Raw genomic sequence first — 24,259 nt, 5'->3', positions numbered from 1 at the left:
ATAACGGAGATAATATAGACGTACTTTTGTTTGCTTATTGTTCGCATTACAAAATTGGAATTAGGACACAGCAGCCTTAGGTGGAGAGCGGAAATATTCCTTAAGCAAAACTTCGGACATTCCAGCTCCTTTTCAATAATTGATGATGTTTAGTCGGCAATCGAATTCTTCAAGTTCTGCCCAAAAAAGGTTATTAGCATGGCGGCGATACAAACAGCTTACTATTACTCATTACCGCGATTCAATTAAGTACTTTCCTTCTTTCTCTGTTCTACGCTGTTAGGCTTACATCACGATCGTTAAACTAAAAATAATAAAACTACCTGTAGGAATGAGCTATTGTTATTGACGATAGAAATGAGAAATCGCGATCAATAAGGTTAAGAGTTTTCGCGAGGTGTCGTAACGCCCATTCTGCGCATCAGAACTTCTTTCAGTTCATGGCAAGTATATGCCCATTTGATCGAGTTCTTCGGAAATTTTTAACTGCAGTAATTACATCAATTATTGAGGCATATCGAGTCTTTTCGATGTACTAGTTTCCAACGTTTAATTTTACGCCATAAATTTTCCAAAATCTGACATTGTCCCTTTTCCCAGCAACGCCCTCAATTGGGGTCTTCTGAGGCTCCTCCAACCATCTCACTCAATCACCGAAGATCTTATTGTGCGAATTCACGACTGCGGTCAATTTTTGGTTGCTGATGACTTGAAGACGTCTTAGTTTACGCCCTTTACTTATGTACATAGCACTCTAAACCGTTAGGTGAAATAAAACCCGAGTTTCCGCTATTTTCAAATCTGGTCAGGTTTCGTAAGCATATAAAACCTCGCGAACAAGATTAAAGAACAAACTTTATCCTATTTACCCTTAGATCATATGACATCATCAAAACGCTTTAACGCACGTGCCAGAATTTGATGAGAAAATTTGTGTAAAATACCTTGAAATAACAAAAAAGTTTCTATAATTTTTGATCTACGGGGTCCCTCTTAGGGAGGTGTCGGCCTCCAAAGAGCAAAGTCTGGAATCGGGTTTTTCTGAAAAACTTTTACATTGTCGGATTTGAATTAATATTGTTTAATGCCTTGGATTGCAGTTAGAACTCCCCAAAATGGCGCCTAAAATGTTAGACTTTAATAACACTCAATATTTTAGTAACCGTTTTTGTCATAGTTTTAGATACAGGATGTGCTGTTAATGTCGGAACGCTCTGTATAAACACAGATAACTGACTTTTATTGCATATTTTCCTTATGTGTTTCGTCAAGACTCTCGTAATAATCACAGTTCTAGGTTTCAAATTGAAGTTCCCTTATTTTGTAACACTAAGGTTTCGTCGAGGATATTCCTTCTTCACACAGTAAGAGTTTTAGGCAGCTTGCAAGAGAAAACTCCTCAAAATAAACACCTTTCCAACAAAAAAAACGCTTCAAAGGTTGAAAGCTACCTGTAAAATTTGCCATTATGCTGCCTTATTATAATTCCAAATTATGTAAAAATATTCCATATAGATCAATAAGAGACACGTACCAACTTGTTCATATCCATAGAAAGTAATTCTACGAATTACTAAGTTTTATCTTCAATTTTATTATTTCAAACACATAGAACCCCAAAAAGGGTCGAGGAGTAACAGGGTCTGCCTATGCAAAATGTGTGTGAAGCCCGGCTTGAGGGAGGGATTAAGGTGCGGTTTACATAAACGGGAAGTTAGACTAACCGTTAGTATAGCTTTTTTCTGAGACAAACTGTAAACGCGTGTCAGGTGATGGCATTAGCAGTGAGGGCTTTAAATATTTAATCGGAAACGTCAATTTCCTTTATGAAATTACTGTGTCTTGTTCAAAATGTATGTACACCATCAATTATGGGTAAAAAGCAATAAATGTAAATGGCGTAGTATTTTGGAACGAGCTCCTTTTATTTCTTAATGCTCCGAGGAAATTAATGAATGAAGAAAACCGATCGATAACAAACCAGAATGTGTAAGTGGTCGCTCGTTGTTCGAAAATTCAGGATAAACATCTCCATTTTGGTCAGCTTTGAGCCATCAACGAGAAAACTTTTAAGCTTTTGTATAATCAAATGTAGGTGCCGATTTCGTTTCTTTCACACTTTTTGCTATTTTATACACAAACGAGGTCTTGTCTTGCATCAACGACTTTTCTCCTACTTTTTGTTGGAACGAGACCTTCTTTTTACATCAAGGCGAAATGAAAGCTTCTCAGGTTTCTAATGAGAAAGCCATGTAACGACTTCAGGTATTATGTATAATAATTCACTTTATATTAGTTTCATTTTACGAGACAGTAGGATATTCTTATTGGTCATCTTACGTAGGAGCCACATATCAATTTGTGGATTTTATACGGTAATTTAACGAAGCAAAATCACCGTGCGAAATATGTCACATAACTACCACGCATTATGTTTACGTCCATGTTTTCATGTGAATGCTAACTTTCGCAAGATGACGAAAGATTATGAATGATATTTATTTATAAATCAACGCTTCTGTTGTTGCCTGCGTAAGATTCTCGACCCCCACTCTTCTAAATCACTAATAAACCAGTTACTTCTAACGAGTAAAGTTCTGTTTCTTGACGACTATGAAAAATTTGAAATCTCACGTCCCTCATCGCTCTGAAATTTATCTTGTAATTTGAGTCTCGGCCACGACAAAACTTTTATTTTTAATTCAATTTAATTTAACTGAAACTTTCATTAAATTCTTTTAACGAGAAATAATTTTTATTACAACTTTTTTCTGAATCCGCTATTTTATCCCCCTTTCCTCTGTGCTCGCACCAGCAAGTCCTCGGCTCCGCGCAACATCCTCTTTCCCCCTCTCTTTTCCCACCATTTTCACTCTTTTGTACAAACGATTAATGGGTTAGAACATGATTTGGGAATCATTTTCACTTAATGTAACTTCCTCTATTTTGGCCTCAGTGTCCTTATCGCTCTGGCGCTTTCCTCCCTTCTCTGCTTCTAAGTAGGTCAGCAAATCAGTTCATTCCCTGACTCATTATACACCCATCACTATGAGATCGCGCAAACGGTGCAAGATCGCATATTGACTCATTTTAAGCATAAATTCAAAGAGAAAAAAGTAAGCGCGAAAGAGAAGAGACTTAGGAAAGTGGGCCTGAAAAGACGACAAAGACTAATTGGACGATTGCATAGATACATAATCACAAAATCAAACGAACTTACTTATGTAAAGTTTGATCTTGATTACTTATAGGCCTCGTTGAACTAAATAGAGTCTAAATAATTGCTCTTAGCCGTTACGTCATTGCTAGGTCGGCCGCATCGAAATTAATTCACTCGTGTCGGATATTAGTTTTTTCTTGCACTCGTGGGATGTCAGCTTGCCCATTATATCTCGTAAACTGGACTAATTTGAAATAAACTAAGTGAATTTCACAGGCCAAGCTACCACATGACAGACTGAGTAATTGGTTTTAATGCTGCACAGGAAAAAGTGCTATTTTCGGCGGTAGGTGCACAATGTACCATTAGCGCTTCCACGTTGATGGATACGACTTCAGGTCGGCAATAAGGATTTTTCACGCTTACCGGCTTATGTAACCGCACACGTGCGGTAAAATATTGGGTACAACTCGCGTTAGAAAAAATGATATAAGATGGCACGAGGCTACTGAAGAATCCAATCATTGCCAACTCGTGGCTTCGCGCCTCATTTTGTAAACTTGGATTCGTGCCAATATGTCACCTACCTAAGTTCGTATTGATTGAATTGATCTAATTATTGAACTATTTTCTAGACAAAGGCACATCTAGACGTACTGGCCGATGCACTCCTGCGATGGGCGCGGGGGCGCTAAATGACTTCCTCGCGGACTGTTCTGGGGAGCCCGCCAGTCAGGTCCGGACCACCCCAAAATGGCCCCCCTTCAGCCTAACTTCGTCGTCTAGTATACTTTCAGAGAGCAAAAAGACTTCGCTAGCTTCAGCTACGGAGAACCACCGATTAAGCATCCTTTAACATGTACATTCTTATGACCGTTGTGATGCGCTAGTTTCATTAGGATAAAGTAACATTAAGCCAATTTTATGTGATATTGTGGAGGTTCAATGGCTCCTTTTTGTTGTCCCCTGATGCATATAGCGAGATTGTACATAAACGGTTAACTAGGAAAGTATGTAGGTATTTTGCTGCTTGGGAAAGTGCAGTTCTCAGTTTGGCTGAAAGTTTTATCCTGCTGAGACTTGGAGCGCATCTAAGTTTATTTCGTCTCTTTTATTATTATTAAGAAGGGGTAGTTTATTATAGTCTCTCCGTAGTGCTGTCGCTAGTCACGTAGTTGATTTTCGAGATTTAGTATACTTACTTCATATTTCAACCGAAAAACAAACATGACCCCAAAAAGATTAAACTGAAGGCCTTACAAGAAGCGTTAAACGTTAATTTTACATAATATGCTGTTTTTCTCAGGGGTTCCTTTACAGAAGTGCTCTGTAGTGTGGAATATTTTCCTTGCATTGTCCTTAGTTTGGATTTTTTAGCGAGCATTGTTAACGCTGTATCTGTTACCTAGACATTTGTTACATATTTATTATTGTTACGATTGTTGTTAGTAGATCACAGTAGAATGCTATAATTTGCCTCGACTTTCTCTAAACGAATCGAACTGAATAGAATATATTTTTCTACTTGAAACGACTTGATAACTTCAACTTCATGCTAATGCACCTAAATGTTAGTCGGTGTCGATAATATTATTCTAGGATCTTGCGTGTTTCCATTTACCCAAAAATTAACGATACATTATGCTTTCGGTGTAAGTGAACCTTCATTATTAGAGCACTGAGTTCTACCAAAGTTGAAGTTATTGACGACTAATCGATTTTAGGTAAAAATCTCGAGGCTGGACCGCTGTTTTGTGAAGCCAAAACAGCGACTTACTATATTATTACCTAAAAGTATTCTAAATTACGGGTGCGCTCGGTGCGTCTGCAATAACTGCACTCTTGCAGTTTGTGCAGCTTACTGCAGGTGCTGCACCGAACAGACCCCTTAAGGTTATATCAATATGATGCGCTTATAAAGTCTAGGCAAATATCCCAAAATAGAGATATAGGGCTAATTTTTCTTCATCTGGTTACTTATTCTAGTCAGCGAATAAGTCTGATTTATGTTCCTTAAAGTTGGCACTGAAGCTAGGAAGTAAATTGAAACAACCACATTCCCTTGTTTACATGACGAAATTTGCTTCCCCGAGAAACTAGAAATTTTCTTAAAAATCTGTTTTTGTTTATTCGCGGATGTTACACTCCTGCGAAGCACACTGCCGCTTTAAAAATCAATTTCGGAGTCACTAACCTTTAGTTAGCGGTTTAACAGGTTGTATGGATTACCTGGACGGCTTTTACAACATTCATACTCGTTCATTGATGCTAGGAGAGCGAAATGTCCGATTATCAATGTCGGGGCTTTGATGGTTTTATCACAGTTTTAGTCCAGGCCGTGAGCCCGCTGATGGGACTGAGACCCTGATAAGACCGGCGGCTCTGATCCAGATTTCAAGACTAAGATTACACGGGCAAAGTTATTTTTTCCTTTTATGTAAAGCTTAACCTTAAAAAAGTTATATGTAAAACGGCACTGACAGCAGCCGAAATTGACGTGAAAGTGAGGTTGGAAATTTAACATATGTCAAGTTTTAGTATGCACGTGTTGAATTTCTAACCTCACTATGTCAAACAATGTCACAAGAATTTAGTATATGCCTCCGAAAAATTTGACAAATGTTAGACTTTTTAACTTCTGCATATATCAATTTTTAATATGTTGAAATAGCATATACATACTGTATATAGCATATATATATCGAATAGAAGATTTATTTTCTGCGAGAAATATTTAAGTTTTCCTGGTTTAACGAATTTTTAATTTCTCTGCAGATTTGATTGAATTATTGACGAAATGCTCTAAAGTTTTTTCTTTAGATTCCAGTTGATTTCTTTACAAATTTCATTAAGGTCTTAAATTAAAAACGTAAAATATCAATTATCTTTTATCGAATTAATTCAAACTTATTTCTTTCTATAATTTTTCTGCAAATTTCTTTAAAACTTCAAACGTAAATAAATTCTACTTTTTGTGTGATTTTCCTACATCGGCTTTACGAGGGAGATCTCTTTGGATACTTCAGAAGTCATGTGGGCATCCTATGTGCCTCCATAACGTTTTCCTTCAATGCGAATGTCTTGATCAGACCTTCCCCTTATTCTTCCCTCATATCATACTCCCACTGAGAAAGGTGAAAATTTACGTACAGTTCTTTTCTATCCTATTGCCGCTGATTGTTGGCAAGGTGCTTGATATAATTATGATTTAATGAACTTTAATTGAGTTCTGCTTGATATGATCAGCCACAGTAGCACCCTTGCTTATGAATGCTCCTAGGAATTTAACGGTCTCCAACGTTACTATGTTATCCTTCTGCATTGTATCCTAGATATTCTAAGTCTTCCTGATAGCATGCTTATTCCATTTTTTTGCATGCGACTTGCAGTTTCATATCACCACAATTCTGCCAACCACGTGAGATGCTTTCACCTCCAGTTCCACCCTGGTCTTAGCTTTGACAAAGATTGCAAGACCATCTGCACATGCGAATTCGTGATGTGACTTTCCGGTTCAGCTCCAAGGACAACATCATAGAACGTATTTCAGAGCGTTGGGCCAAAGATAAAGCCCTGAGAGTCCTCGCTCCCTAGAGAAATCACCTCCCCGGTTGACAGCACTGGGCCTTCGAGGCAAAGAAGACTTGGTCATCCCAACTCGCTGATTCCTCTTGCCTCAGTAGCCCTCACTAATCATGTTCCAGTATTCTTTAGAGTTAAATTTGCTCTGAATGTCTAAAAGGATCATCACCCGGAAGTTCCCATTTGCTACAATAGCCGCTTTTATTTCGTTGTGAACTCCCTTCAGCATTCCAATCCTCGAACTCCTTTTTCTGAACCTTTGTTGAAAGTCTTTAATTTGATTTAATTTCATGTATCAGTGTCTAGTATATATGGCAGAGCCGTCTTGTTAGCCCATAAAATTCTTCATCAGAATTAGAGCTATTTTTCTTCTAGATGATTAGGTTTGATGATATTCTCTCCCTCCCTTCACCTCTCTACCACTCCGGAAGCTCCGCCAAGCAAGAATCCAAACTAATATTTTTACGAGGTCCCATAGTCATTCCAAAGGGCTTGATGGCGGGCTTCTGGATAGTGTGTGACTCATATTCACGTCCTCTTCTTTCCATCGCAGCCACTCCAATGGTGAACACCACTAAAGACGCTCTTCGTTTTTTTCCTCTTACGTATCAGGTCCTCCTTAGTAATCACGACACTGCTGCATTTATTTATTAAATGATTAAATAAATTGTGAAACTAATAAATCTTATTAGTAGTTAAATTAAATTATTGAATAATTATGAAAATCGCAGCAATCCACTGGGCGTTACTACTTCTGTGACAAACTCCGGCAGATCAGGCTCATGGACCCTTGAAGGTCCCAAATGGGATTTTTTGCTAAAATCCAACATCCTTTATGCGAAACCTTTTCTGACTCAAGAAATGTTCCCTTGAATTTACGTCGTACGTTTAAGGGAAACCCTGTACACCTACGCTGTTTGAAGGTTGTTTAGGAAATTAGTTTATATCCCTCGAAGCCTTTTGATACATCTCAAAGACAAAATATTGTTTCCAACTAAGGTTGTAACAAGAAACAGTAATTTGTGAGTCGAGACTGATATCGAGAATTAATTAACAGCGATTTTCCTTTTGAGAAGACTCCCTTCTTTTCAATGCGGTCGTCGACAGAAGGTGTTTGTTAATGACGAGGGCTCTGGGGTTGGTGCCCTCTGGAGGCCCTCGGGGATCCGTTTTGGATCCTTTATTCTTCCTAATTTATATCGATGATATCGCTTTGCAGTCTACTGCCGAAACGTGTTTCAAACTACGTTCCTCGTTATTTCCCACATTTTTAACCGAGATCCTGATTTCAAATAGTATCTTCATCTTCTCAGATTGTTCCCTCTCGATTCCTGGAATTGCAGGTCATTTCACCACGAAGGAACATATACTTATAACGTTAAAAGGGATTTACAGCATGGAAAGGAGCAATTTCGATATTATCTTCCCTGTCCCCGCGCGTTCTCCATTGAAATGAAAACATTCATGGGGTCATCCAGACTGCTTAAAGGTCGATGAGACGTGAAATCTGGAATGAGACAACATTTATTTTCCTCTATCCCTAAAATATTTCCTAAAGGTTTGTCATGGCTTCCTTAGCGAAATATTTACTCCGACGTAGTCCTCAGACTCAATGTTGTACAGGGCGTTCAAGCAAGGATTGAGCACGCTCTTTCGGGAAAACACACCGAGCTTATGTTAAACGTTGAAAATGCAAGTCGTGGCGAGAAGAGTTTTCACAAAAGATCCCAACGAAGAAAGCCAGCATTAGTTTTTGGTTAGGGTTTGTGAGCTGCCCTGTAAAAAGGATCCTTAGAGGTTTGAAATCAGGATGAACGACCGCGTCTAATAAATAAAAAAAGTTTAGATTCAACCGGTTAGGAAATTGGCACAGAACGGTTTGGGGACGCTTCTGGACAACTTGCATTCCCGGTTCGAGCTTGGCCAGAACGGTTCTGGAACCGCTCCGAGACAGTCTCCTGATAAGACATGTCTTTTATATCGTGGACTTTCCTGCTTAATTTGTCTAGTAAATATTGTATGGCCCAAGAGTTCCTCGTCGCAACACCTTGTACTACTTGCATTGTATAGCAATTCTACCTCAAGTGGCAGAAATATTTTGTAGAACCTCGATTTTAGGCCTACAGCTGTATAAATAAGAAGGATGGGAGCAGTGTGGCTTTGCAGTGAGTACAAATCCATTGTTGGGCAAGACTCAAAGGAATGTCGACCTAAAATTTGAAAGCAAGTTGGCAGAGTAATCATTAAAGACATGTTCCTCAGATATAGTTTTAGAAATGAGTATTTAACTGCACTATAAAGCACTGTCTGATGCACTATAATAATAGTAATTGTCATAAGTTTTCAATATATTAGCTTTTGAAAATTTTGACAAAAATAGCGATTTTATTACGTTTACGGAATGCATTGTGTATAATTGATGTTAATCATGTGATACTATATATGTCTATTAAAGAATTTATTGATTTCTAGCTGTAAATTAAGGTAGGGACTTTCTTTCAGCATAATGGCTTCCTGAGACTCATTTTACTAGCACTGCACACTTCACGACTTTTGTTGGATTCCTGCTTGCATGAGTTCCACCGAAGTAGATCCATAAAACTTCGAAAGACTTTTAACCCATCTGTCCACATATTGTAAACTAAACTATATTGTGACTTGTAGGTTGTAAATTAAGCTTCAGAGATGTAACGATATTATATTTTTTAATGACAGGCACATGAATATTACACATATGTACTTGCAGTTATGCTGATGGGTGAGCCCCGAGAGGACCGGCGTCCCTCAGGGCTGACCGATCTAAGCTTAAAACGACTCAGAAGCACAATTTTCAGCTTTGGGAGAAAAAATTGAGGCTTTGTTGAGAGAGTTATTTTCCATCGTTCACAGTTGCTTTTATGCTCGAGAGCCGAACGAAAGTAATAAGAATATTATATCATTGAAACGATCGCAATAAAGTACATATTGTATATTGTCAAGTTGTACAAGTTTTGATAATTTTTTCAAGCTCAAAAAGGCCATTTTTAAGGAAAAATCGCTAAGGCTTTGATATTGATCATGTGTTACCTCAAGTCTTTCCTTCATTGTTCGAGAGAGGCACAATCACTTGCAAAATTTATATCGACTTTTGGTAAAACAGTATCCACCGCAATATTCGCTTATTTACAAAGACAAGGCTTCCTATTGTTGATACTAAGCTTAAGAAATCGAAGAAGCATCACAGCACTATTTTTCAAATCTAACTGATAATTATTATTTTTCGAGTAAATGATATCTACATCTACATTATAGGAAGTGCACTGACGTTTAAATTTTATAGCTGTTTTAATTCCCTACGCACTGCACCAAAGCACGTTAAACGCACAATTCCAGCAAAAACGTTCCAATTCAGAGAAGTTGGAACGTCTCTGCTGACCCTCCCCCTCCCCACGTCCATCTATAGCGAGCACCCTGTAGGTTAGTTAATTTCATACACTTGTACCTTTATCCTTTTGATTACGACCGAAACGGGACTTAATGACAGGGCTTACAACAGTAGTAATAGGCATAAATAGTGAAATTGACGGCCTAAATATTTTTGTAATAAATTTGTTGACTGATAAAAGCTTAATACGCTGTTAACAGTTTTCTCATAATATAACTGTGAAGGGCACGTCAACTTTTCCGTATTTAGTGTAAACCCTCTCGCTAAGTCAGAGCCGAACCTTGGGATAATGGCATGATTCTCGCTGAAGTACTGTCTTGTAGGAAATCCAGTGAGGATGGCCATTAAACTACTTTAAAAAGAGATACAGATAAACAGCGACAAGATGTACAATACGAAATTTATAGATAATCAGATATGTATTAAAGAAAGATGTGACACAACAGCATCTCAAGTGGTGTTTCAGTAACTAATATTATCTATCCTGATACCAACTATAAATGTGTAAAAATAAATAAGTATAAAGGTAATATAAGAGCCTCAGCCCTTAAGTTTGTCTAAATTTGTAGTTGAGTTCGGACTTATTCGTAGGTAGGTATGATCCCTTCCTCAATTACTTCCCATATTTATTCGTTCTTTAACGAGCCGAGACTGGCACTGCTCCCACAATAAATTGGGGAAACTGCTCTAGAATTAAATAATTCTGAGCACACCAATCCAGGTCTGTTCATCTTGTCTATACAGGGCGATTCTTACCCTATACTTTTTCGGGGGGAATTTGGGAAATTGCAGCTGAGGACAAATAACGATTAATGGTGAAGGAAAATGTAGTAAAACGTTTTTAGTTTCGGAAATAGCTATTTATTTCAAACAAAAATAAAAGAACTGAACTTCATAAATTTGAAAATGCATTTAATTCATCATGGTAACTGTTCGGAGTTACATAATTGATTTTCAATATACAGTTGAGTTGAGCAACACAAAATTTATTATGTGAACCCGAACAGTTACTGCGATAAATTAAATGCATTTTCAATTTTATGAAATTCAGGTTCTTTTATTTTTGTGATTGAAATAAATTGGCATCTCCAAAACAAAAATATTTTACAGTATTTTTGTTCACTATTGACCATTATTCGTAGTCAGCTATAATTTCCCAAGTTTATGCATATAAGTCAAGAATCGCCCTGTATGGAAACGAACAGCTCAGTCAGGAAAACGTCGCATTGCAGAGTGAGTTGCATACAGAGTGATTCATTAAAAATGGGACAACCGAGAGCTGAAGATACTACACGTCAAACGGTGACGATTGGAGAAAATATGCCTTATCCGAAAACGAACATATACAGGGTGTTGAAAGTCAAAATTTTAATCAATTTTTATAGCATTATTCTGAAATATCTGGGTTAGACACTTTAAATTTGTAAAGCTATGTTTTTTTAAGTGACGAATAAGACACGTTTTCCAATTTCTACGTTGCCACTAGAGAGCGCCGATTACGGTCAATTTAACAGAATGTACAGTTAATAATTTTTTACCATGTATATCTAACATGAAATTTGCTTCAAAATCTGAAAGAGCAATCATTTTTTCATTAATCATGTATTCTTGTTTCATTTCGATATACCAATCCGTTGTCGAAAAATATCTATTTAACTAATACGATGTTTAAATTTGATAATACGAGAAATTAAAGCGAAACAAATCAAGTGTATTTTCATTTTTTAGAACACATAAAAAACATAACTTTACAAATGTTCAAGTGTCTAACCTACATATTTTCAAAATAGCAAAAAAACGAAGTAAAATTTTAACTTTCAACACCCTGTATGTATCCGAAACTATCAACTTTCAGATAAGGCATGTTTTATCCAATCGTCACCATTTGACGTGTAGTATCTCCAGCTTATGGTTGTCCCGTTATTAATGAATCGCCCTGTATTTATGATTTCTTTACCAAACCGAGACTAGCACAGCTGCCTCAGTAAATTGGGAAAACTGTGCAGTTAAACCACATAACTGTTATTATTAACCGTATCAGCCAGACCATGTAAACCGAACAGCTCCAGTGAGGAAAATCTCGCATTGTTACAATGAAAGGGGATTCTTTTGCCTTTAGAGGGGATTTTAATTAAAATTTAACTAAGAACGTGAGGTGAAGTTACTTTACCGCACGCATTTGCGAGCCGAAAGGAGCACATTACCGCAGGCTAAACAAATGTCTGCGTTAAAATTTTGTGAGCAGTGATGCAAATTAACATTAGCATTTGAAGTGTAAAGTTACTTACCTCACTTGTGCCTGTAAATTTCTTCACCTCTATGTTCTACATATTCAACTGCGTGAACCTGCGGAAGGCAGTAAAGTAAATATAAGTAAGTACATTCGTAGGAAAAATATCGTACTTTAGACGCAAAAATTGCGTACTCGACTGCTGATCAAGCTGCAATCCGCATGCGGTAAAATATCTGACACATCGCAGTGCGACAAGGAATCTAGCTAGTTACAGCATAAACCTTCAAGTAAAACAATCGCAGAATATAACACATAGTGCACCCTAGAGGCTATACATACTTTATGATATTATCCTGTGCACAGATTGGAGCTATTATCATACACTGAAAATGATTTAATGACATTTCTGCATCAAATATTTCCTGAAATGAAGTACAAAAAGTTGATCTTCAGATACCTGGATGAATATTCATCCTTTGAAACAGGAGCACTTAAGGAGCATGAAAACTGCATTTCAGGTCCCGTTATCTGAGCACTAGGCAGCAGAAAAAACAAGTTTTTTTACTAACCTGAATTCCAAAGAAAGTAAAGGGATGGAACATACACCCTTTACTAATATTTCTTTTAGATGTCAGAGACTAAAGAACAAAACAATTGGTATATCTGCTATTTGTGGCATTCACAACTTTTTGTTTAAGTGTACATTGGTACTCTCAAGAAATCATGAAGCGCCTTAATTTGGTCAATAGAGATTTACTAAAAAGTTAAATTCCGATCAAACATCATCACCAAATAAAATAAATTGTTATGTAGGAAAAACCCCAAAAAAAATCTAAATCGTCAATAACGCACGAAACACGTTCAGTACAATGTGACGTCACAAAGCGGTATGGTTACATTTAACCAGGAGCACGACACGCAAATCAAGAAAACATAACTTTGTTTACCTCTGAATGACATATGTAAATTAAGCTTTATTCTGAAATGTGGATAATATTTCACTTATTTGGAATGATTTTCTTCTTATTTCCTGAAAAAAATCAAAATCAGGCACAAAATGATGCAGATACGTAAGATTGTATTTTAATAATTTTTTACGTTACCTTTTACGTTTTTTTGTAAATATATTTTTGCACATTTTCGACTAAAAATTTTACTAATTTTAACATATTTTTCTTAATATCTCGAAAATAAAAACAAATAGCAGCACCGTTTACGGTATATCAATCCTCAAAGATGCAGCTTTTTTCCTACTTAGTCGCCTACTTTGAAATTCCTGCCATTTCCAGGATGGTGATAGTAGAACGACTCAAATAAAATATGATGTAGAGCACGGGACCAGTACTGGCCAGTAAAATAAGATAAATTCAACTCTGGTATGAACTTAACTTAAACGGATCTTAACTACCTCTGGTTAGGAAACATAGTGTACGTGGAAAGCGAAAGATTTGCCTTTTCCTTTTTGGGTCAAGTACGACAAAAAGTGCCCAGTTTTAAAGAAAATAAAATTTAAAAAAGTGTCTATATTAAATTCCAGCTAACAAATTAAAAAATATATAAATAAATACATATTCATTAAACTAGCTAATACTACACAAAACCATTTACAAGTTAGAAACTGTCTTTTTCTGCTTGACCGCTCCCTTTGGCTTGACCGTCACCGGCTTCCTTTTCCTCAACAATCTCTTATTCAAATTTAACTCAATGTCCGGTCTAACCTCCCCATCGACGCCATCCTCTGCTAATAACAAACCATTGGCATTGATTGCCAAATCTGGGACATCACAAGTCTGTGAACCGCAATGTTTCAGCTCAACCATGTCTTTTCCGTCATTACTCTTGAACATCTTTGGTATGGGAATCGGTATTGGTATGGGTATGGGTAAGGGCAAAATTATGGGGTACGGCACAAAGGTAGTGGGAGGAGGCATTACGTTCCCCAATATCGTTCTAATACTTGTAGGAGAAAACCTCTCTTTGGCTGGCTTCTGAGATAATTCGAAAGTTTTGTCTTCAGAAGGTGGCGGAGTTTCATTTTTAGAACTTGATCTGAGATTAAACGGTTCCACTGGAACCTTTTCAACTGGCTGCTTTAAACTTAAATCCTGAGGAATGTCATTGAAATTAGCACTGAGAGACGTCACAGTGGAGGGGCAGCCCCTTTTCACCCTTCTACAATTTTTTCGATTCTTCTTAATTTCCACGGCGAGTAATTTACTACTTGACGCAATGGAAATTAAGGGCAGGGGCTCATCGGGGGTAAATATGTTCTCTTTCGGAGACTGAGATTTGGGTGAATTGGGCGAAGGACAATTCTTCATCCACAAATCTGGAGTTATCAGAGCACCAGCTGCACTATCTTCTCCGTGAAGGTGAGGGTGCAGTTCCAAATGAGCCTTCGTTTCCCTGCAGAAGATGTGCATTTTGTATTGATTGAGGCATTTGTCCGAACAGAACTGCAGCTGTGCTGCGTTATCCTGGAAGATACATAGATATAGTAGAAGTCGACCAAATTTAATAGGGTCTTTGACGGGTACCTGAAAGTCCACATAAGAAACGGCGTTGCGTGAGTGACGACACCAGTCGCAGGCCTTGTTTCTCTTAAAACTGGCTCTTCTGGATTGGGAGAAGCAAAGCTCCGAGCAGAAAATGGCTGTTGCTGAGATTACACTGGTGTTTTCGTCCACGGTTTTTCCACACCAACCGCAACCTTCTAAATTTAAGAAATATTAGACTTATGTTTAGGGAACCCCCTTCCTGGCTGATTTGCAGTATCTCTTTAAAAACTATTCACCATTGTCAAGAAACTTATGGACGTCGAACCTGAGCTTTTGACTCTACATAAGTAGCGCTCTCAGAAGCGCGTCTAGCTTCAAATTTAAGGCCTATAGATAGAGTTATTTGTACTTTAGGCTTAACGTTGTGCGTGTGCACATCAGAGACTTAGGTATATTTTCATATAATATAATATTTATACAAATAGTCAAACGGAGAACTTTTTTCCATTTTCTTCTATCACGACTTGTTGAGGTCCTCCTTAGCACCTGCTCAGATTCATTTCTTTCAAAGTTTCAGGCAGTTTATTATAAAGGAACAGATCCATATAATAAGGAGAACTCTCAAATTTTTCAAGTTTCGTGTTTCATAGTTACAATGCGACGTCCCCTTTGGGTCTCATAACTGTGATCTATATTGTTTAAGGGAAACTAGTTAATGTTTCGCTTTATATATTGCATGAGTTAAGATCCTATATATAGACGTAGGATAACGTGCTGAGTCCCTGACAATGGAATATATCCCTCCATGAATTTCGACTGTTTATTCGAAAAATAGCTCTCAAAATTATCTTTAAATGCCCATATGGAGTTGGAGCAGTCTTCCTATAAAAGTACATATAAAGGGTCCATAGAGGAGAGAGTAACATCCACATATATAAAGAAATAAACGTTATTTAACGACTGAGATAGAGATATATGCGTGTCCTATGTTAATAAACGTAATTTTATCTAATAACTTGAAAACTAACAACTTAACAAAAATTCTGAGTACGTCCCTGGATTATATTCTATATGGAACATATTTTATAAGAAAGCTTTTTCAAGTTCTCAAATGCCGATTCGATTTTTTTGAAAACGGCCAATTAAAAAAAACAAAAAAACGAAGGTAGCCCGCATTCTCTTTGTACCAATAAATAAAAATCAAGAATAGAAACACTTCTCTCGCTTTATTTCTATCTGTGACTGTTTGCCCTGCCCCCGTAAAACTAACAAGAAATGGACACGCTCTACAATAAATTGTGTATCTACGATATTTTGGATTTATTTATAACATATATGCACTGAAAATAAATCCCAGATTTTATTAATTGGAGGAGAGTGAAACCCAGTAGGATTTGTTCGTTTTATAATATCGATTGCCGTTTTTCAAATAATTAAAATGTTATTTTTAAATATTATTTGCAAATTTTGTTTTGTGATATTAAATTTCAATTAGAGAAAATCTGAATCTAAATGTAGTAGGTTATTTATTAAACTGGAAAAAGGTTTTTAATTACTCAATATAATCATCTAACGTCTGACCAACTGATCCTCAAACTCAAGCAAAGAAATGAGCGAGACGGATCCCGAGTATTTCCACATACGTATATTCGAGTAATTGTACAAAGAATTCAGGGGGCGAATCTGTGAATTATTAAAAGAAAATTCATATGAGCATGAGGCTGTTTTTGCTTCCCAAATACAGGGTGATAATTTTTTTTTTCAGTTACTTGCTAATAAGGCCGTTCCGACATTAAATATTTTTATGACAACTGGAGAGCATAAAGTAGGTGAACAGATATTACATCTTTTAAGGGAAAAACAATATTTTTGATCTCACCCGTTGTGTTCCCATTAATGTGACTTTGAACATTTTAAACGAAAAATATGATACGCCACTGATTTTTTTAGTGAAATTAATTTATTGAAAGCTCAATTTTTCTGTGAAAAAAAGGTATACTAAATATTTTTTATAACAACCATTTGTCAGTAAAAAAATCAAAATGAAATTATCTGCATTTTCCTTTGTTTTCTTCCATTTTCCTTAATTTTTTTTGTCACCCCGTTTTTTAGACAGGAAGTGAAAATGGACCACTGTCCGTATAAATTTTTCCCTTAAAATCGTTCGCAGATTTGCTTCCCGAATTTTTTACATCCTATGATGAAACACTCTGTATACTCGGCCTATCACGTAATCGACCGATTTAAAACACGGAAATTCCTTTTCTAAAATTCCTCCCGGCACCAAGGTTGCATCTGCAAAGAATTTTCGCTTATCAATAGAGTGGTTCCCTCCTCTTTTCCTTACATATTATTTTTACAAGAAACTCATTAAATCGTTTACATAAACTTTCCAATTGTTTCTATAAACTTTCCTAAAAAAACGAGTTTAAATATGTTTTTGCGTAAATTTTGGAAAAATATGCATGATATTTTAAACATTTCATTGCAATTAGAACATCAGTAGCAAATTAAGCGCTTTTCGATTTGCAGTTAAAATTAGCATTATGCTGTTGGTGTGGTCAGCAGTTTATTTACGAGGCTTTTTATTAAATCGTAAAGTCTGCTTTGGAGAAAAAACAACTGAGAGCGTACGTAGAGCATACGTCACGCAAAGCTCAACGATTTGAAATTTGAAAAAAATCTTTTTATAGCTCTGGGAAGTATTCGTCGGGGGGTATGTAACCAATTTAGGGGCTCCAGCACCACTCGCGGGCCCTCAAACAATGATGGAGGACCTGCCTCCTCACTGGCTCTTCAGTAGGGACAATGCATTTTTTTGCTCCCTAAGAGAGAGCTTTGAGGCAAAAAAATGATTTGTTTTTATTTTTGATATTTGGTGTTTGCTTTGTTTTTTTTTGAGGTTCTATTCGATGTTTAGGAATGTTAGCTTTGAAGATGTGAGCTGGTGCTCTGCATTCGAACCACGACGCAGTAAAAGCAATAGTGCCCCATTCTCGTTAATTTTATTTTAGTTGCTTTTATCATGGTGCTTGTGGTGAAATACATAAACAAATCTGCATTCTAAGAATTCTTACCAGTAAATTTAACCGGCTCTCCATCGGAATCATTACTTTTCTCAGTCATTTCGGAAAATGTCCTATTCCTTTTCATGGATTTCGTTTCATTTGAGTTGGAGTCATAGCCGTACCACCCCAGCAACTCGTTCATGGTCGATTCGGCAAAGGTCTGAAATAAGTTACATAAACAACAAATATCAAACACATTAGACCTACAGTCCATGCTTTTAGTACCACCAATAAAGGGTTTTTAGGCATTTTGGTATGGTGAAATTTACCCCGAAGTTATCCGATCAACCACATTTCCAATATTGACTTCCCCTCTTATCGCCTTATCAGGTGTCGAAATTATGAGGGTTCTGATAAAATTGTTATGTATTGTAATATAATAACATGAATGTATGGATAAATTGAACATGATACGAGGTATAGGTGGAACTGAGAAATCAGATACTTCGTTAATGTTAGAGGGCGTAAGAGAGGAAGGACGAAACAGCGTTGAAAACAGAGTCTTTATCCTTTATCGGGTGTTGGTTTACAAAATGTTTTTAGTAGTAATTAAGCACTGCGTGCTACACAACGCCTGATGCTGGTGCTGTTTAATCTACATGAAGATCATATTTTAGGAATCAATTTCTGACGCCGTTAGAAATAAAGTTCTAACGTAACAAAGAGTATCTAATTCAGATATTTACCGGATAGGCGCAGAAAAGCCTATCAAATCATAACTATCTAGAGAGCAGATTAACTCCACTTTCACTTCCATACTTCCATACTTGAGTTACCGCAATTTTGGCAATCATTTGATAATAAAAACCCTAAAGTCGAGGTCTTCAGTAGTCACCAGAGGCTTTGGATAAATTGGTTTTAAATACTACAACCTCGAAACAACTTTTTTCAAGTGTTCAATGTCTAAAGTTACTTTGTGACTTGTATTGTAACCACCTATTACCACCTATACACAGTATTAATGAAAGGGACATAGTAAGTAGAGAACGCAAATATTCGCCAGGATAGAAAGCATCAGGGGTTCTGGAATCTCAAGGGAAAGAGGGGAGAGAGGCGCCACTACTCCCGAGTTCTGGGGAGAAAACGGGAGATTTTTTTGCTTAACTCCCCTCCTCTCTTTGCTTAACATTTTGAAAGACACTAACTGGTCGTCGAAGGACAAGAAGGCCACTTCCGTCTTGCAATATTTTAGAAAAACCATTTGAGTGGATATCTTAAGTGACCCGAATTCAACTAAACTTGCTACAACTGATATCTTGCATGCACTTATAAACTTCGAATTTCCCACGTCCAGTCTAGAGTACAGTTCCCTTTTACAATATTTCAGAAAAATCGATTGATCACATATCTAGAGCGATCGAATTTTAACCAAACTTAACACTAACGATGCTTATAATACGCTGTCAATTTCTGGACTTCTCATGTCCAGTTTAGAGGACATGTCCCTTTTGCAATGTTGCAGAAAAAAATGATTGATCGGATATCCGGAGTGACCCGATTTGAACTCAATTTTCTTGGAAATTTGACTTTACATGTTTAGCATATTTTCTCAACGTGTATAAAAGGGAGATGGACAAAAGAAACATGGATATTTAATGCTAACGAGATATATTTGATTCGTGGACAGGATAAAGCTACTCATTGGAATGAATATTGATGATTTCAATAACGGAACATTTTATTTCTGCTTGTAACTCGATTTAACGTTCGACTTTTTCCATGACTAACGTACTTCAAACCTGTTCAAGCGATAAAACAGTTTAAATTTCAATATTACATAGATAATGGATCGTTAACTACCGCACATGATAGTAACGAAAAGAATGTAAAACAGCTTGATTGTTAGCAGGACATTTACTCATTCGGACATCATTAATTTGTAGTACGGTTACAACCATTAATAATCATTGTTTTTCTATTTCGTAATCGAAACAATGGACATACCGCACCATTGTGACGTCAAAAAACCATAACGAAATTATCAATTTTTCAACACCGTTTTTTTTGTGCGCCACTGCCAGGAAGAGTGGCAGAGGGTAAGAAAGATCAATAGGGGGTGAAGGGGGGACAACACATTATTACTCAAAAAATGTTTTTGTATTGCGCTCTTTTTCTTAGAAATTCCAACCGCTTGTTACTTCTGAGTGGCCAAAGGTGCCTGCCGAGTTTGATCAAAAAACGAGCATATTGGTGTTGCAATTTCAACTTCATTAAGCATAAAAACGTAGTTTACCAATGTCGCACGGAACACCTTGTATATTTGCCCATAATTCTCGTATTTCATTTTTTGCTGGTACGCTAATGCTGAAAGGGATATCGACCGATTACACATTACTTGGAGAGATTGAATAAGCCGTTCCATTTTCGATGTTTTTGCCAAATAAGTACATATCTCGCTTATGAAGATCGGTGGTGCGGTTTTTGCGAAGTGTTGCTGCTTTTACGTAAAACGAACGAAGACATAAACAGATTTATCACGATCCTCTTAACCTTTTTTTTATGCGTACATATAAACTATGTCCAAGATAGTGATGTCGCTTTGGTCACCTTCATCAACACTTTCATTAGATGCATTAGAACAATTTATTATTTATTACTAATTATCGATGGGCTAATTATCACTACTGCAAACGTCAGCAAAAATGTCAAAACTGACCCCCGTGTGACATTTCATTGTTTACATGGCCTACTTCGTAATTCTCGCAGCTAATAAAACGATGATATTCAAAAATCCTTGAACTTCGCTGGCAATATCGCGAAAACGGCTAGAGGTACGAGTTTTTTTTCAAAATATCTTATTGATATAGAAGAGTTCGGAATATTAGCAGTCGTAAAAATACTGAAGGTATCGGCATTGATAAAAAAATTGGGTCGATCTTATCTAAAGTACGGCACAGATGTCGTATTAACTAACTAGATTTCTCATAGAAATTCACTGGATAATCACGATTTGTCCTATAAATCTCCAATTTTGATACAGAAACCTCAAGTTTACGTTGGTGTAATGGGACACGTGTATTTAATATGCTCATCAGGTGGACTTCTTTTTGAGCTAATTTCAACGTATAAAGTTCACTCTTTTAGTAGTATTTAACTCTTTTAGTTTTCAGAAAAATCAATACAAAACTATACCCTGTTACGCTCGTCTCACAAAATTCCCCTCGTCACCTGAAATTATGGGTTTTACCCCCAACAATTTTATTTATTTTAATACGGTATTCATTTTTAGAAATTATTTGAAAATCTCACTTTTTTCTGCATTCCACCATGCATCCCGAGTTGTGATTGAATTGCGTTTTCGCTTATCCTCTAAAAAAGCAATTGATATGGATCTGCGCGTTTTTAAAGTACTTGAATTATTGAAATACTCTTCAAAATCTATAAATAAAAAATTAAAATTGAATAGCCAACCAAGTAATAAATGGACAAAAGAAATTCAAGGAAATTATATAAGAGGAAATATGAAGCCACTTGTTTTTATTAAATTTGAAAATGTGTTAGAAAGGGCTAAGTACAGGAGAACTGTTTACGAGACTCAATACGAGAAAGACAGATCTGGATATATTGATTTCTCTAATATTGGTAATAATAAGTTAAAAGCATAATTAAACCATTTACGATATACAGTAAGTTCAGAATGAAACGAACTTCTAAACTTATAAAAAGTTCAGGACTACATTAAAAGAATTTCGAGATGTTCCTCGCAGATGAAAAGGCTGATAAAAAATTGTGATTTTATATGATTTAAAAATGGTTTTTTACGTGTTTTCTACATTTCTCTACATTTACAATTTTCTACATCTTGAATATTAACGCCAGAAATAAAGCATTAATAATTCCATAAGTTAACTGTTTGTAACTCACAAACAAAAAAGGTATGCAATATCTTTTAGTGTTAGTTTCTTAGAGGTCTAGAGGCACAAAACTTCTTTCGAAATCCCTATACAGGTCTTGCTCATCCTGCACATGGGGTATTTGATCAAATCCTCCTAACTTGGTGAACGAAAAAATGTATCTTTTGTGCGATATTGAAGTTTTTTTTTTCGACGTGTGGTGTCTACTTATATGAAATTTTTTCGTAGGGGCGATATCGCTGACCAGAACAATACACCTCTCCTCTAATTTCACAATAAAACACTTATATTTTAACAGGAATAGTTAAACACTGAAAATAGCGAGATGAAGGGTATAAAATATCCCGTATTTACGAGGTCTGCTGATAGATATCGCTTGCACGCCATCTGCTACTCGATCCCCCGGATCAACTTACCTGATTATATTACACATCCAAGTTAGGATACCCAGCTCGCTTATGCTTTTTGCTATTTCGATGTCAGGTTTCCTACACTTCGCAATAAATAAACAAACCCTTATAATTAATTAAATTTCTACTTTTTATCTTGTTTTGTCAAATATATCCCGCCCAAACTTCGTTTTAAAGGCAGTTCAGGAACAAAAACTAAGTTCAAGAATAAATAATTCAACTGAGACGAACTAACAAAAGAAATAAAATGCGTGTAATAACAATGATTATCATTATAAAACCCTCCTACCTTGATATCATCAGATTTCTTGAGCGGTACTCTGGTGACGGACACCTGCTCCTTGCCCTTCCATTTCTCCATGAACCACCGCACTTTCGGACCGAAATTTAAGGAGACAGACGTAATCGCGGGTCATCAAATTTCAAAAAACTACGCACAAGTTTCAAATTTATAATGGAAATATCGGTGGCTGGTCGGACACTCGAGTTGAGTGTAGAAGCGCTGTGATTATTTTCGTCTAGCGAGCACAAAGTCGGCCTTTCTCGCTTCCCGCCAGCAGCGCTTGAAATATTATATTTGGCGCACGTTGTATGTTGTGTGTTAACTATAGCTCCTCTGAGTTGGGTTAACTCAGGGTTAAGGGCGGATATATCTGGAGGAAAAATGACCTGCGCCTAGAGATAGCTCAGGCTCAGGTTAGTACAAAGCAGTAGCACCAAAAGAAATAAGTTTTTTCATCTATGCTGGGTGATGTGTTTTAATAAAACCTGTAGCGTCACATTTTTTGCAGTCAAACCCCCTTTCAGCACCCCAAATTTTCTGCTGGTACGCCACTGACCGTTAATCCTTTAAATTTGCATTCCTTGTTCAGTTAGAAAAATAATGGGCCTTGCCTTCGTATCTCTATCAGTTTTCGAGTTATTTAACGAGTCACACAACTAGGAAACGTGTAGAGATAAGAAGACGAGGCTGGACGCCGAATGTTTTTCCAAAACAATCAAAGAATGCGAGAAACGTATGGGCAATAGCTAACAAGGAAAATGCCTGGGGTAGTAATAGGGGCCAGAAAAAATATGAACCCATAGGTGTTCACAATCATTTTACAAGTTTATCTGGGGATAGCACAACGTGTTACTAACTATATATATTTAAACTGAATATCTCAAAAATTGTAGGCGTCATGGGGTAAAAATGGAACTAAATTTTAAAATCTAACGCCCTTCGTAACGCAAGGTTTTCAGACTTATGTTCATATGAATCTTTTGTCATATACTTCGACATAAAATACACTGATAAATGATTGTGCACTAATTTCACAACAGTGTGTGTCCATATGTATGCAGCATATGCTCAACAGGGGGTCACAAGTGGACATTTCTTTTAACGTTAGGACTAGTTGTAGAAAAAAGTTCTGAGCACATTTTAACATTAAACAATACATGGCAATCTTTCGTTCAAAATGTGGGGCTATTTTATTGGAAATCATTAAATTTTAAAGAAAATGGAATAATAGGCATTTAGTTTTTACAGCTAAAATTCAAAAAACGCAAATTTTCCTGACATTGTGGTAAATGAAATTACCGTGATAAGCCGAAAGAATGATTGTATACTGAAATACAGGGTGTTCCATAAATATACCGACAAACTTTCAGGAGATGTAGGAACTCATAAAAATAAATATTTAAGTCGAGTAAAGATAGGTCCGAAATCGCTTCGTTTCCAAGGTACAGAGTGTTTAATAACTTTTTAAAAATATTTTGTAAGTATTTTAAAAACGATTTTCTATTTTCAACAGTTTTTGAAATAATGGTATATAAAATTTTCATTTTCATAGTTTGTTTTTGGTGGGGCACTATAATGCCTGCATAGAAGCACAATGCTGTTTTGGAATCAGTAATTCTATTTATTTTTACATTAAGTACTATTTCACGGCGACAAAAAGGAATCCTTGATGCTTTGGTGAAGAAGTTTACTGTGATAATAAGCTAGAAAATAGATTGTACACCAAATTATAGTAATTCTGCAGGCT

At 36.5% G+C, this 24,259-nt stretch overlaps 2 protein-coding genes across 2 annotated transcripts in view; one reads left to right on the top strand and one right to left on the bottom strand.

The window, feature by feature from the left end:
* Positions 1-5,554, top strand: part of jeb (jelly belly) — a 53,614-nt gene extending 48,060 nt beyond the window's left edge. The window contains exon 3 of the mRNA XM_066403301.1: positions 3,796-5,554. Coding sequence (XP_066259398.1) covers positions 3,796-3,855 — 60 coding nt within the window. The 3' untranslated portion in view covers positions 3,856-5,554. The remainder of the gene's footprint in view (positions 1-3,795) is intronic.
* An 8,353-nt stretch (positions 5,555-13,907) lies between these two features.
* On the bottom strand, positions 13,908-22,819 carry Sobp (Sine oculis-binding protein). The gene is made up of 4 exons (XM_066403045.1): positions 22,519-22,819; positions 17,975-18,125; positions 14,937-15,112; positions 13,908-14,876 (listed from the first exon to the last, which is right to left on the bottom strand). The coding sequence occupies exons 1-4, from the start codon at positions 22,588-22,590 to the stop codon at positions 14,004-14,006; spliced, it is 1,272 nt and encodes a 423-aa protein (XP_066259142.1). The 5' UTR covers positions 22,591-22,819; the 3' UTR covers positions 13,908-14,003.
* Positions 22,820-24,259: the final 1,440 nt, after the last annotated feature.

The sequence above is a fragment of the Euwallacea similis genome, chromosome 28 (genome assembly GCF_039881205.1).
Source record: "Euwallacea similis isolate ESF13 chromosome 28, ESF131.1, whole genome shotgun sequence".
In the NCBI taxonomy this organism is placed as follows: Eukaryota; Metazoa; Arthropoda; class Insecta; order Coleoptera; family Curculionidae; genus Euwallacea; species Euwallacea similis.
The sequence above is the reverse complement of the archived record's forward strand: the minus strand, read 5'-3'. Positions and strand labels throughout refer to the sequence as shown.

Coding starts and splice junctions, on each gene's coding strand:
- Sobp (XM_066403045.1), bottom strand. CDS start 22,590: ATGGAGAAATGGAAGGGCAAGGAGCAGGTGTCCGTCACCAGAGTACCG. Junction 18,126..22,518: donor AGAAATCTGATGATATCAAG/GTAGGAGGGTTT, acceptor AACTTATTTCAG/ACCTTTGCCGAATCGACCAT. Junction 15,113..17,974: donor AGAGCCGGTTAAATTTACTG/GTAAGAATTCTT, acceptor TCTTAAATTTAG/AAGGTTGCGGTTGGTGTGGA.